The sequence below is a fragment of the Phocoena phocoena genome, chromosome 15, assembly GCF_963924675.1.
Source record: "Phocoena phocoena chromosome 15, mPhoPho1.1, whole genome shotgun sequence".
In the NCBI taxonomy this organism is placed as follows: domain Eukaryota; kingdom Metazoa; phylum Chordata; class Mammalia; order Artiodactyla; family Phocoenidae; genus Phocoena; species Phocoena phocoena.
Window position 1 is genome coordinate 16093213 of NC_089233.1, and position 14394 is coordinate 16107606.

At 46.7% G+C, this 14394-nt stretch overlaps 1 protein-coding gene and 1 pseudogene across 1 annotated transcript; both read left to right on the forward strand.

The window, feature by feature from the left end:
* The first annotated feature begins 1111 nt into the window (after positions 1 to 1111).
* LOC136135806 (U6 spliceosomal RNA) lies at positions 1112 to 1212 on the forward strand (annotated as a pseudogene).
* A 7815-nt stretch (positions 1213 to 9027) lies between these two features.
* Positions 9028 to 10423, forward strand: ZG16 (zymogen granule protein 16). Its single transcript, XM_065893183.1, has 3 exons — positions 9028 to 9082; positions 9266 to 9398; positions 10105 to 10423. The coding sequence occupies exons 1-3, from the start codon at positions 9028 to 9030 to the stop codon at positions 10421 to 10423; spliced, it is 507 nt and encodes a 168-aa protein (XP_065749255.1).
* The last annotated feature ends 3971 nt before the right edge of the window (positions 10424 to 14394 follow it).

A 14394-nucleotide genomic window follows, 5' to 3' on the forward strand; every position in this document is an offset into this window, starting at 1 on the left:
GTTCCCTGCGCTATATAGTAGATTCTTGCTGTTTATCTATTTTACCTATGATAGTGTGTATCTCTTAATCTCAAATTCCTGTTATCCTTCCCCCACTTTCCCCTTTGGTAACCATAAGTTTGTTTTCTATGTCTGTGAGTCTATTTCTGTTTTGTAAATAAGTTCATTTGTATCTTTTATGAAGAGAATCTTATCATTCCTTTATCAATGATGGTTCAGAGACTTTAAGTAATTTGCCCAAGACAAGTGATAGCGCTGGATGGACCTCAGCCTGCTTCTCTCTTTTCACTCTGCAATCCTGGCATCAGTGACCACACTTCCCTGGCCACAGGTGGGATGTGCATTTCCTCCTCTGTGCTCCGCTGAATCCCCATATGCCCACCCGCTGTGCTCATTCACTGCACTCTGAAGATGTATTCCTTTATGTTTGCCCCTCATAAGGCTGTGAGCCCCTCCAGGGTGGGGAACTTCATTTCTGGTTTCCAAGTTCCCTCAGTAAATGCTTTTGATCACATCAAGTTCAAGCTACCTTGGCCTGTGTGTCAGGTTAGTTGTGGCTAGTTGACCATTTTGCCTTCACACTTTCATGAAATGAGTGGACATGAAAAAGTGATGATACTAGAGAAAAGGTGCGAGATCTCATGGCCTTGGTACAACAGGGACAAAGCTGAGAAGAACTGCGGATGCTAAAATCAATGACGCAGGCCTCAGTTGGACGTGCAATGGGCTTTAGTTGGTCTGCGCTGTATTCAATTGGGAAGGAAGAAAACGGAATCGAAGCATATGTATAGAAGGCTAGGAATATATGATTTAGGTGTATAACTAAAACACGAGGGGTAATTAGAAATTTTATGATTTTCTCACTTGCCCTGGGTGGAGCCCCTCCTTAGAATGTGAGACTGTGTTGTTTTACTTGCGCACATTTGATTCCTATAGAAACAGTCCCTTGGCACTCACCGTGCACTAGGCCATGTTCTGGAGTGAATCCTAAGAGCTGGGTTCAGACCCTTCAGACCCTTCAGATTAGGGCAGAACCCTAAGAGCTGCCCACCCTTCTTTTTTTTTAAGATGAGAAAACAAAAGCAGAGAGAAGTAAAATAACTTGCTACAGGTGCTCACTTCAGCAGCACATTCTAAAACCGTAGAAACAGAGAAGAGTAGCATGGCCACTGTGCGAGGAGGACACAAATTTGTAAAGCATTCCATTTTTTAAAAATTTATTTTACTTGTTTATTTTTGGCTGCGTTGGGTCTTTGTTGCTGCTCGCGGGCTTTCTCTAGTTGCGGCGAGCAGGGGCTATCCTTCGTTGCGGTGCACAGGCTTCTCAGTACGGTGGCTTTTCTTGTTGCGGAGCACGGGCTCTAGGCGCGGCCTTCAGCAGTTGTGGCTCATGGGCTCTAGAGCGCAGGCTCAGTAGCTGTGGTGCACAGGCTTAGTTGCTCCGCGGCATGTGGGATCTTCCCGGACCAGGGCTCTAACCCATGTCCTCTGCACTGACAGGTGGATTCTTAACCACTGCGCCACCAGAGAAGTGCAAAGCATTCCATATTTTTATGACCAACTCTCTACAAATTCTTACCTGTGGAGAAGACAATGCTTAGATCTGCATCACAATCACCCTTGTTTACTGTGTCTTTTCCTGCTCACCTCCCAGAACGGACTCTCCCCGCCCTCAACATCCTCTTCTGTCTTTAGCTGAGGGTGGCATTTAAAATGAGGGCTTCGCCCATTTTGGCGAGTTACTCAGTTTTCCTGGGACTCTCCCATGTACACATGTTATTAAACTTTGATTTTCTCCTGTTTAAAAATAAATAAAGAAAGAAATAACTTGCCCCAGGCACACGTGTGCCCTCTGTGTAGTGGTGGCTGGATTCCAACACAGTCTGTGCATTTCACCAGCACATCACACTATCTCTGTCTTAATGCATTTGCAGAACACATCATGCATGAGAGCAGATGACTGTTTGAACTTCACGTGATGTGTAAAGGAAACCAAATCTGCTCCTATTTTTAGATGAATTCCTCCTGACACAAAGCAAGAATGACTGCTTCCTGGTGGAGTGACTCCCACCTTGATAGTTTATCCAGCATATATGAGCACTGGATATAGCTGATCCTACCACTCAGATGGACAAGGATTTCATCCCTTTGAATATTATATTGTCATATGTTTTGGAGAGTGATTACTTTTGTGAGGAGGAGGAAAACAAATTAAAGGAAGCGAAGGAAAAATAAACTAAACAAAGGGAAAAAAAGTTGCAGTTGATAATTCAGTAAGAGGTGTGGAGACTGAAAGCAAAAACAGAGCTTAAAAAAAGTTACCGTGTAATTATATCTCAATAAAAGGAAATAAAAACCAGATTCCCAAGTGACTTTAACTTTAGTTGTTCAAGCCAACTTACACAAAATTCTTTTTCAAGTCTTATGATGCGTTTGACAAGATCTCCAGGATCTAAACTCAAGCTAAACCATAAGATAAAGCTAACTGCAGATGAAAAAGATATGGCTGCCTACACCATCTTTACCTGAAAGAGACCAAAAAGGAAGGCCGTGTTTTGTGAAATTCTCAAGGGAGAAGAGAATAAACATTTACCCAGTACTTACCACGTGCCAGGCCTGTCAACAGAGTTTGGTTGATCTCCTTATCTCCAATATACAGATGAAGAAGCTGAGGCCCAGTAGGTCATGAAGAGAGTAAGGACTGGACCCAAGCTTTAACCCATGTCTCTTTTTAATACAACATTCTGTCCACAAATTCTTGGTACATCGCTATAGGTTTCTGACTTCAAAAATGATTAATATATAATCATTTTGTAATATATACACATATCAAATCATGATGCTATATACTTGAAACTAATATAATGTTATGTCAATTATATCTCAATTTAAAATAATTATTAACAGTGTACACTTATCTACCCAAATCTGGGTCTCCAGAGCCACTCTAGTTACTGCCCTAGATGTGTCCCAGTCCACTTCTAGCCTGACAGTTTTGAACAAATAGCATTGGTATATGAAGAAATTGTATTTGAACCTTACCCTTTGAGTTAAAAAACTGCAATTCGTAATAGGAAATAACATTTCATATCGCAACCCACTACACACAGATAGAGTGTTTAAGTGCACTACTTCAAGAAACAATATTGGGACTTCTCTGGTAGTGCAGTGGTTAGGACTCGGCGCTTCCACTGCCGGGGCCCCAGCTTCAATCCCTGGTCAGAGAACTAAGGTTCCGCAAGCCGCAGGGCCAAAAAAAAAAAAACACCCAAAAAACAAACAAACAAAAAACCCCAATATTGGGGCTTCCCTGGTGGTGCAGTGGTTGAGAGTCCGCCTGCCGATGCAAAAGACGCGGGTTCGTGCCCCGGTCCGGGAAGATCCCACATGCTGTGGAGCGGCTGGGCCCGTGAGCCATGGCCGCTGGGCCTGCGCATCCGGAGCCTGTGCTCCGCAACGGGAGAGGCCACAACAGTTAGAGCCCCACATATCGCAAAAAAAAAAACAAACAAAAAACAATATTTAACTTTGTTACATGCACTGCTCTCCTATTTTCTTTTCTATTCCACTTTTAAAATATGCTGATCTTGAGCTGTTAAACTGATTTCATGGCACAGCAATGGGTTAAGATCTACCGTTTGAAAAACACTGTCCTTTAGGGTTTTGGTTGATCTTGAGATATTTTTTTCTTGTTTTATAAATGCAGAAATATAGGCTCTAAAGAATGAGGTGACTTCCTTAAATTCACACAGCTAAGAAATATTGGATGGAGGACCTCAACACAGAATTCTGTGTTTATGCCCAGTATTCTTCTGAATACAGAATTTCTTCAGAGGAAGTGTAAATGAGAAATTGAAGAAAACCTATATGCAACCCTGTGAGAAGAGAGACATAGCTGTGTGAAGAGTCAAAAGAGGAACATTTCATAGGAGTCTCGCTGCAGCTGACGCATTTGACAGTCATTTCTAGGGGCCAGGTGAGATGCAGGACCTGGGAATTCAGAGGTAGGGACTACACAGTTCCTGCCTTAGGATGGGCTCCCGTTTCAGTGGAGGAGGCTTCCCTGTAAACAGATAAATTACGGTGCAGGGTAATTAGAACCAGACTAGTGATGGAGGAAGCACAGCTGGAGGCTGTGAGTGGGGGACAGAACCATGAGACAAAGGAGCCATGAATTCTGTTCAAAGTGAGGGGCTGGGAAGAGAAGGGAGTTGAGGAGAGCAGGCTTGGTGGTGGGCACAGGGGGTGGCTGAGCTGGTGGTATGGGCAGAATATCTTGAGGGTAGAAGGCACTGGGTGGGCAGAGGAGGGCAGCATTTTGGGCAGCCATGTAACCGAGCAGGACCCTAGGAGGCTTTCCCAGAGTAGACCCCCACCCATGTTCTCCGCCTGCCTTTTGTCTGTAGAAAATCTTTAGTCAAAGAATAAATTTAATCAGAGAAGTGAGAAAATGCAGAAAGAAAGGGAAACGGTCAAGCAAGACAAAATAATACTTTAGCCATTAATCAAAGTCAAGGACCTTTAGTTCCTCCTCAAGGACTATAGATATTATTCTAAGCCACATCCTTTGAGCTATTTTACAGATACTAGAACTCCCACCAGGTGGAAGAAGTTAACTGTACACTGTCCACAAGCGCGTAGACCCCAGACCGGTTGGAACCAGAAGGTTGGTGATGCTGACTCCCGATTACCTCACCACCAACCAATCAGAAGCATGTCCACGAGCTGACCACGCCCTGCTCCTTGAACACTATAAGACTCCTCACTACCCGCTCCGGGGTGGGGCGCACAGTCTTGAGGATGTTAGCCCACTGTGGCCCCCTTTGTCTGGCAAAGCAATAAAAGCTACTCTTTTCTACCTCACCCCAAACTCTGTCTCCTCCTTTCTCTTCGCATTTCTATTTGGCACCGGTGAAGAGGCCGGTTTTTGGGAACAGCCGGAGTAGCAAGACCAAACTGCAGGCCACTGAGGGGCTGGCGTGTGGGGCACGAGGGTCAGGGGGGTAGAACTCCCTTTTTCAACTTAGTGAGGTCACTTCTGCTCTCTAGACTTTATCCATTTGAACAGTGAAGAGTGAGCAGAAAAGCAAGCTCACGTTTGTTTTCATGGTAAAACCCTCTGCTCAAATGAAACCTCCATGGAGGCCCAATGTATAAATGAGGAGGTGGAGGATGTTTTCTTCTTAACAGGAAACAGATCTGCTGTTGTTTGGAACTATATTGTGAAAACTCCTTGATGGGGGGAAGGGGCACATCCTCACCCTGGGGTCTGAACATGCACCAAGACTTGGAAAAGACAGAGCTGCTTTGTCTGAGGGAGGGAGGGCCTCTCGGGCAGTCCAGGAGGGCAGGCGAGAGGGACCCAGCAAAATGGGGGGAGGGTCACTCCCCTCTTGCCATGGCCTCCCTTCCCCAGCCTCACCCACCCGCAGTCCATTCTCCACTCTATCAAAATCCGGAGGAACCCTTTTAAAAGGCAAAACCCTTCAATGGCTCCCCTCACTCTCGGAAGGAATCCAAACTCCTGACCATGGCCTCCCAGGCCCTGCGCCCTCCGCCCGCTGGCTGCTGCCCAGACCTTGCCTCCCACTGGTTTCCCTCACTTACCACCAGCCACCCTGCCCTCCTTGCTGTTTCTGAATTCATCCCACGTGCTTCCTGCTCAGGGCTCTGGTACTTATTGTTCCCTCTGCCCGGCCCACTGCTCACCCAAATATCTGTATTTCTCTCCATCACTTCAATCAGGTCTCTTTGCAAATGTTACCTGAGCAGAGGACCCTTTAAGCCAGAGCAGCAGCCTCTCCATCCCTCTTCACGTTCTCTCTCTGCTTTGATGATTTCTTCATAGCACATATCATGTAGTAACATTCATTTGATGACTCCCCCTGCTAGAGTGAAAGCTCCTGAGGGTGGGATTTGACTCTCTTCCTCCTTACTATCTCTCCAGCATCTGGGGTGGTGCCTCCAACATAGAGATGCTCCATAAACATGTGCTGAGTTAGTCGCTTTGCTAAAGGGGCAGAAGAGTCAGTGAGTGTAAGTTGCCTGTGATAGCAGAAAGCTTGGGAAGGCTTTGGACTTTCCCTGCCTGTAGCACTGGAGCAGGGGTACCTTCCACTGCTTATAGGGACTGGGGCAGGTAGGCACCCAGCTGGCACATGGGTTAAATGTGAACTAGTTTAAATAGGAGCTAATGAGGTAGAAGCAGAGGGGGGCCTGGTGTCCCAGGGCCTTCACCTTCTTCCTTTTGGACCCTCAGGCACAGCATCAGTGCAAACTCTAAGATGTACCAGCATTAGCTACACAGTGGCCTTCCTTGTCTCCAGGACGACAGAGGATGAACCCTGAGACCCCTCCCACTGGAGGAAGCGTACCTCTGTCACTCTGGAAAGGGGACTCAGGAACTTTTGCCCGGAACCCAGGGACCAGTCTGCAGGCATGGAGGAGACTCTGGATCTCGGCATGAAACTGAAACTATGACAAGTGTAGGAGCCTCTATTCTGAGGGTCCCAGATGTGTCAGTCATGGAAATGTGAGGGTGTTTTCCCAAGGTGTTCACCTCAGACCTCCCTGAGCTGCCATCTTTGATTCCCTGTGTTTGGTCACAGACTCTGTGATGTGCTCCTATTAAAGAAGAGACACGTGATAATGAGAGAGGAGAGAGGGGGAGGAGTGAGAGAGAGAGCTTGGGAGAGATGAAGAGACAAAGAAGAGAACAGGCACCAAGAAAGAGAGAATATAAAGGGAAAACCTCAGGGCAAGAGATGTCAGGGAAAGATCAAGACATTAAAGGAAGGAGAGAGAAGAGAGAGAATCAGGGAAGAAAGGCAAGCACAAGAAAGGACAAAAGCCATAAGAGAACAAAATGGCTGGAATGAAGTAAAAGTTGTCACCAGGATGTGCTCGTTTTGGACATGCAGAAGGTTGGAGAGGGGAGATCACAAAGGGCATCCTTGGCTACCCTCCTAGCTCCTGGAATCTCCCTGCCAGGAGCCCCACCCTACTTCCGGCTCATCAGGGTGGGGCTCCCTGTGTTTCCTGGGACGAGTCCTCAGTCCCAGATGGTGAGCCTATAAGGGGGTGGGGTACTCCAAATGCCACACTCCTGATCATTACTAACCAAGGCTAAGGGTTCCAGCCCCTCCTTGGGCTTTGTCTTTCTGCCCTGCTGACACAGTGGGTCAGAGGGCCAGTCCAAAGGGGCCCCAGAAGAGAAGGGCTGGCAAAGAGAAGAAATCGATGACACCAACCCTGGGGAAGTTTCAGACCTACGGGAGGGAGCCGTTGCCCTGTGTGGGCTACAGCCCCAGGAAGATTCAGCTATGGCGCCCAGGAGTCCTGAGGGCCCAGAACTGCCCCCAGAGGAGGACCTGTCTGCTTTTACTTCCTCAGCTTCCCTCTTGCCCGCTGCGCTGACTCTACCTGTTCCAGGGAGGGGGATCTCCAGGTGTCCTGTGGCCTCAAGTCACCGTTCTCAGAGAGAAAAAGTTTGTGAAGAGTCTGACAGATCAAGGATGGATGAATGGAAAAAATAGAAAGTACAGCAAAATATTAAGATAGAATCTACATGGTGGGCATAGGGATGTTCACTGTACAATTGGATTTTTTCAAATAAAATATAAGGGGAGAGAAAAAAAGTGTCTGGCAAATAGTAGGCATTCCTAAGTATAAGGTGTTGGGAGTGTAATCCCTTTCCAGGAGAATCTATATTTCAAATACCTGCAGAGGACAATGTTTATCCTGAAAGATGGCAGATTGCAGGTGAGGGCACCAGCAGAAACCAAATAGGGGAAGGAGAACCTCGGACCACACCCAGAGGTGATTAGGAAGTTTGCCCACCCAAAGCAGCTGGCCCTTCGGTTGGTGATCTTTTCTCAAGTTTATTCTGCCTCTCCTGAGATCTGGGCTTTGGTCCAGAGTTGACCCCACCCTGCCACCAGACCCTGCCTGACAACTGACCCTAAGAGTTTGATCATGTTTGCTCAGGAGGTGAGGTTCACGCAATGAAGAGCAGGGGAAGGGCTTGGACGAGGTATAAAAGACCTGGAAGTTGCCAGGGGGTTACTTTGCACTTGAAAGTGCCAGGTGAGGGGTGACAGAGGTGTGGGTTGAGGGGTAACAGGGATGCCTGGATTTGAATTAGAGGGGATTCACGCTGAGCTGAAGAAGAGGCTTCCTGGATTGAATGGCTGGGAAGACCTGCGTGTCAGCTAACCGGGGCATCTGGTTGTGAGCTAGTCTTAGGTGTAAGGATATCTGGATCTCAGCTGAAGGACTGGGGACACCCGGGATACACCTACGGCCAGATTTGTGTTAGTGAAGAAGGAGGTATGACAAATAGACCAGGTGCCTGGGATCTCCTATCTTAAGCCGGTTCTGATTTCTTCTCCAACTTCTCAGTCTATCCCACCTGCACCAGAACTGCTTGGACAGTGCTGTTGGCTGTTTCTTCTATCACCACCTTCACTCCCCAAGTGACCCAGAGACCCACCTCTAAAATGCTCCTTTCCTTCTGATTTGAGACTAGGATGAAACTAGGAATTTAAACTATGCCCCAGATATGTCCCACAGACTGGGCCAATCTACCACAGGCCTACTTCAGTTAGGTTTTGCTCTGACTCCTGGTTTGATAAACTCAACCATCTCTAGGATTTGGAGATGTCCTCCACTTCTTCTTTAGAAAGCTCCTTTCCTGCTTTGTGCCAGGAGGGAACAGGGCTTGACAAAGCTTAATCCAGTTAGAAGGTCAGGACTGACCTTCTGGCTTGGGAGGGAAGAGAAGGATCGGCTGTAGCCAGACCGGAGAGAGGCAGAGGGATTGAGGACACATAAGATAGTATTTGTGACAAACAGGACTAGAGAGTGTAGACAGTTCTTTCTAAGACCAAGACTGGGTGGATGAGGTCTGAGTTGAAGGACCAAGAAACCCGAGCCTCAACTGGAGATCAGGGGTGCCTGGGTAAATGATATCTGGGGGGGATAAGGGTAAACGTTCACTTTCTCCTTTCTTCCCACTCCAGCCCCAGGATGTTGACCGTTGCTTTTCTTGCCCTTCTTTGTGCATCAGCCTGTGCCAGTGAGCGTAAGTGAGAAACCAGGAGCCCAGCACTAGAGTCAGGGGAAGCAGCTTCCTGTACTGCTGGTGGCCAAGGCTGTCAGTGGCTGACTTGGGGTGGTGGGAACTGAGTTGTGGGGGGAATAAGGGTGGTGGGGAGAAACTGAGCTCTCAGGGGATTTCTCCCCCCAACTCCTCCTTTCCCTCCAGTTCAGGCCAGCTCCTCCTCTTTCAGTGGAGAGTATGGAGGCCATGGAGGAAAGCAATTCTCCCATTCTGGAAACCAGCTGGATGGCCCCATCACTGCCATTCGTGTCCGAGTTAACAGCTACTACATCATAGGGTAAGATTCTTTGCGTTTCGGTGGTTTGGGGACCTTCTAGGATCTTACTAAATTGTGAATTTCTCAGTCACTTTGGGTCACATCTGTTTCAGTCAAGTCACAGGGATAACAGGATATGGAAAAATTATTAGAGGACTTGGATTTGAGACCTGTGCTGTCGAAACCCCTAACACACCCACACTTGTGATCTTGGGTAAATCATATACCATCAACTCAGAGGGACCTGGAAGTTGTCTAGTTTTTCCCCCACCCAAGGTTTAAATCCCCTCTGGCATCCTCCATCTTTGCTTGATGGCTCTCCCAAAACTTTATCCTTCTGATCCTGGATTTGTATCCTAGCACAGCATGGACAAGTCTCTTCCTTCATCGGAGCCTTTCAGATGTTTGAAAAATCCCTTTCCTTGTGTCAAGTAGGGGGTGGGGGCCTGGTGGGAGTGTAGACTTCAAATTCAAGCTCTGATATTCACTGTCTGGGTGATTCTGGGCAAGTTGTTTTCCCTCTGTGAGCCTGTTTGTCAGCAAAATGAGTTGAAGTTCCATGTATGATCTCCAAGGGCTTACCCAACCCTCACATTCTGTGGGACTGGCAGGGGGTTTGTCATCCCTGTCACTAGTCTGAAGGTCTCAGCCTGTAGGCCAAGAGGTCCTGAATTCTGATCACCTTACTCAGTGTCTCCCTTCCTTCCCTCCTCACCCCTGCCCTTAGCCTCCAGGTGTGCTACGGCAAGGTGTGGAGCGATTACGTGGGTGGCAAGTTGGGAAAGCTGAAAGAGATCTCCCTGTACCCTGGGGAATCGGTGGTCCAGGTGTCGGGAAGGTACAAGAGCTACCTGAGAAAGCTGGTCTTTGTGACTGACAAGTCCCGCGTCTTGACTTTTGGGAAAGACAGAGGCAAGAGTTTCAAAGCTGTCCCCTTGCACCCCAACACTGTGCTTCGATTCATCAGTGGCCGAGCTGGCCAATCCATTATCAATGCCATTGGCTTCCACTGGGGTGTCTACCCCAGTAAACACGAGAACTGCTGAGTTGTCCTGCAACACTGCAGTGGGGGTATGGGAACCCCTCACCACTAACCACCATCCACCTGTCTCAATAAAAAAAATAATAAAAAGGCATGGCTAAAGCGTGTGTATGGGTGCCTGCAGCTGGGATCCACCTCTTGACTCTGGGTATGGACGTGTGACTCTCATTTCTGGCTATTCGTCAGACGTCAATCTGAGGAAGAGTGGGAGGATGAGGGAGAGAGGTGTAAGAATCCTGGGCTTTTCTTCATAATTTATTAAGAGGAGATAAGATTCTGGCCTGCACCAATTCTTTTTTTCAAGTGTTTACCCAAACTGGAGTTCTAAGGCTGAAGGTAAGACCTAGTTGTGGCTTATCGAGAAAACCCCAGATGTTCCACTCTCCAGCCCTTTTCTCCCCTTTGTCTTCCCCTTGAGATAGTGCCTCTCCACCAAAAGGCTGTCACCTCACTCTCCTGACCTTAACCCACTCACTGTATGTGGGTGGCCTGAGCCATCATCCTTTGTTATTTCCCAGAACCCACCTGACTCCCAAAATTTAGCCTAAGTTCCTGCCAAGGGCTTTGCCTATTACCCCAGCCTAGTTGCTCCCCATCTTTACTCATAAGCCCTGGTGTCCTTGCTCAGCTCTCTCAGACCGCAGTTCTTTCCTCAGGAAGCCACCACCTCCTCAACAGCTTCTACTCTGCCAATATTACCCTCAAAACAAGGACATCCCAAGGTGGGGGGGTGGGGGGGTAGAGATTTCCATCATGGGTTTCCATGAAGAGAAGGGGCTGGTTAGAGTCCAGGGGAAGCATTAGGGTGACTGGATAGATTGAGCAAGGATACAAAGTTGCTTTGGAAATAATTCTTAGGACTCTAGCTCCCGGTCCTAAATTTTTGACAGTTTTTTGTTTGTTTTCTTTTGTGTGTGTGTGGTGGTGATTGGGGGTGGGGGAACTTACTCACTGCTCCCAATAAGTTTATACACATCCCAGAGAATCCCAGTCACATTTCTTCACAATTAGACAAAGATAACAGTTATGCACATGTAATTTTATAAAGAAATATTAACATTGCACAAACTTATGCCTAGTCTGTTTTTATAAAAATTCCTTTATTTCTCTCAGTTCCATGGAATGGAATACCATGCCACTGCAATTATATTTTTATTGAGATATAAATCACATAATATAAAATTCACCCTTTTAGAGTGTGCCATTCAGAGGTTTTTAGTATGTTCACAAATTGTGCAACCATCACCACTCTCTAATCCCAGAATACTTTTACCACCTCAAAAGAAACCCCATCCCCATTAAGTAGTCACTCTCCATTCTCCTCTCCCCCAGGCCCTGGTAACCCTCATCTACTTTCTGTCTCTATGGATTTGCCTATTCCGGACATTTCATACAGATCAAATTATACAACAATGTGGCCTTTTATGTCTAGCTTCCTCCATTTAACATAATATTTTCAAGTTTTATCCATGTATCAGTACTTCAATCCTTTTTATGGCTGAATCTGACAGACTTTTGACAGATCAGATATCTGGTCAACTGTAGGAAAGCCTCTGTTTTCACACTATGCCCACTTAAGGCACTGGCACCTCAGAGGCAGCATGGCACAAGGGGACTAAGGGAAGGGATTGCTGGCTCTTATCTAGTCTACACATTAGGTTTTGGCAGGAGATTATGATTGAAGAAAATATCCCCTTACTTAAAAACTTAAGCTTTAAAATTGCTGAATTAAGCTAATCACACATTTACCAAATATCCCCTGCTAGGATCTGGTTCTTTCCCTCTAGTCAAACTGTTTTATTGGTGCCATAACAAAGGTGTTTTTCATAGGATGCTAAAGGAGCCAAAAAGAAGACTAACTTTCTCTGGGAGGTCAGGGAAGACTGTGTGTGTGTGTGTGTGTGTGTGTGTGTGTGTGTGTGTGTGTGTGTGTGGTGTAGAGGAACAGAACTGGCCCCAGCTTATGCAGAAATATGAAGATATGAGAACTACAAGTGGTTCAGTACAGGTAAAATGCAAATCACAATTGGGCCAAAGATGAAGCCTCACAGAAAGGCAGGAACCGCGAATATCATACTGAACTATTTAAACTTTATCTTATGAGTTACGGGGAGCCACTGAAAACTTTGCCCAGGGGATTGATAAGATTTAGAAGAATATATAATTTTCCTGGTATAAGTGGGGAAAATAGACTAAAGGTAAAGCAGGATGAGATACGAAAGTAGTTAAGAGACTAGTTCTAGATCAGAAATGATGTCTATACAAAGGCAGTAATATGAGGAAAAGAGAAAAGGGAAGAATTTGAGAGATTTGAGGTGGAAGATAGGCTCAGAAGAACTTGATAACAGAATGCACGAGGGTGAGTGAAGGAGAATCTAGGAGAACTACCATGTTAGTAGCTTGGGAAACTGGGAAGACTGTTACTCTCTGAGATGGGGAATACAAAAGAAAAATGAATTAGCTTTTGGACCCATTGAGTTTTGAAATATAGTTGATTTACAATGCTGTGCCAATCTCTTCTGTACCGCAAGGTGACTCAGTTACACACATTCTTTTTTTTATATTCTTTTCCATATGGTTTATCACAGGATATTGAATATAATTCCCTGTGCTATACAGTAGGACCTTGTTGTTTATCCATCCTATATATAATAGTTTGCATCTGCTAACCCCACACTCCCAGTCCTTCCCTCCCCGCCCCCTCCCCCTTGGCAACCACAAGTCTGTTCTCTGTCTGTGAGTCTGTTTCTGTTTTGTAGATAGGTTCATCGGACCCACTGAGGTTTTGTTTTTTTTCTTATAAATTTATTTTTATTTTTGGATGCGTTGGGTCTTTGTTGCTGCGAGCGGGCTTTCTCTAGTTGCAGCGAGCGGGGGCTACTCTTCATTGCAGTGTGCAGGCTTCTCATTGCGGTGGCTTCTCTTGTTGCGGAGCACAGGCTCTAGGCGTGCGGGCTTCAGCAGTTGTGGCACGCGGGCTCAGTAGTTGTAGCACACGGGCTCTAGAGAGCAGGCTCAGTAGTTGTGGCACACAGGATTAGCTGCTCCGCAGCATGTAGGATCTTCCCAGACCAGGGCTTGAACCTGTGTCCCCTGCAATGGCAGGTGTATTCTTAACCACTGTACCACAAGGGAAGTTCCCCCATTGCGTTTTTTTGGGTTTTGTTTGTTTGTTTTGAGGTACGTGGGCCCCTCACTGTTGTGGCCTCTCCCGTTGCGGAGCACAGGCTCTGGACACGCAGGCTCAGCGGCCATGGCTCACGGGCCCAGCCGCTCCGCGGCATGTGGGATCTTCCCGGACCAGGGCACGAACCCGCATCCGCTGCAGCGGCAGGCGGACTCCCAACCACTGCGCCACCAGGGAAGCCCCCCCATTGAGTTTTGATGTATCTGTGGCACATTCTGGAATGGGGACATGTCTGGATCCAACATTGGCCAGAGGGATATTTGGGAATAAAGCTTTGATATGAGTTTGATATAGGGCTTAGATTCAGGAGTCACCAGCACATAGATAATGAAGTTCAAGTGATGGGTGTGGAAGAAGTCACCCAGGGAAACTGTAGGCATATAACATGATAAAAGGCTGAAGTCAGAGAGGACTGGGTAACACCAGAGTTTGACAGTTGGTCCGAAGAAGAAGAATCAGTTAAAGAAATAGAGAATGGAGTGGTCTTGGAAGTGAAGGGAAGGAGGAGTGACGCACTCAAAGGCAAGACAGAAATTTCAAGGAGTGGTTAATACCTCTGAGAAGTCAAGAAAAGGACAGACTTCAGTTTCTTTAGCTTTGGCAATCAGAAGGTCACTTATGATCTTGACAAAGAAAGTTTTGGCTGGAACCTGAAAGTTGGAGCCAGGTTGCAATTGGTTAAGGAATGAATGGGAAGTGAGGAAATACAGCGGCAAGAATTGAATATTTCAAGAAGTCTGGCTCTAGAAAGGCAGAAAATATGTAAGTAATATTTATGGGGAATGTAA

Bases quoted from the DNA above. Each gene is read 5' to 3' on its own strand.
- ZG16 (XM_065893183.1), top strand. From the start codon at position 9,028: ATGTTGACCGTTGCTTTTCTTGCCCTTCTTTGTGCATCAGCCTGTGCC. The intron at 9,083-9,265 runs GTAAGTGAGAAA...CTTTCCCTCCAG, and splicing joins ATCAGCCTGTGCCAGTGAGC to TTCAGGCCAGCTCCTCCTCT. The intron at 9,399-10,104 runs GTAAGATTCTTT...CCCTGCCCTTAG, and splicing joins AACAGCTACTACATCATAGG to CCTCCAGGTGTGCTACGGCA.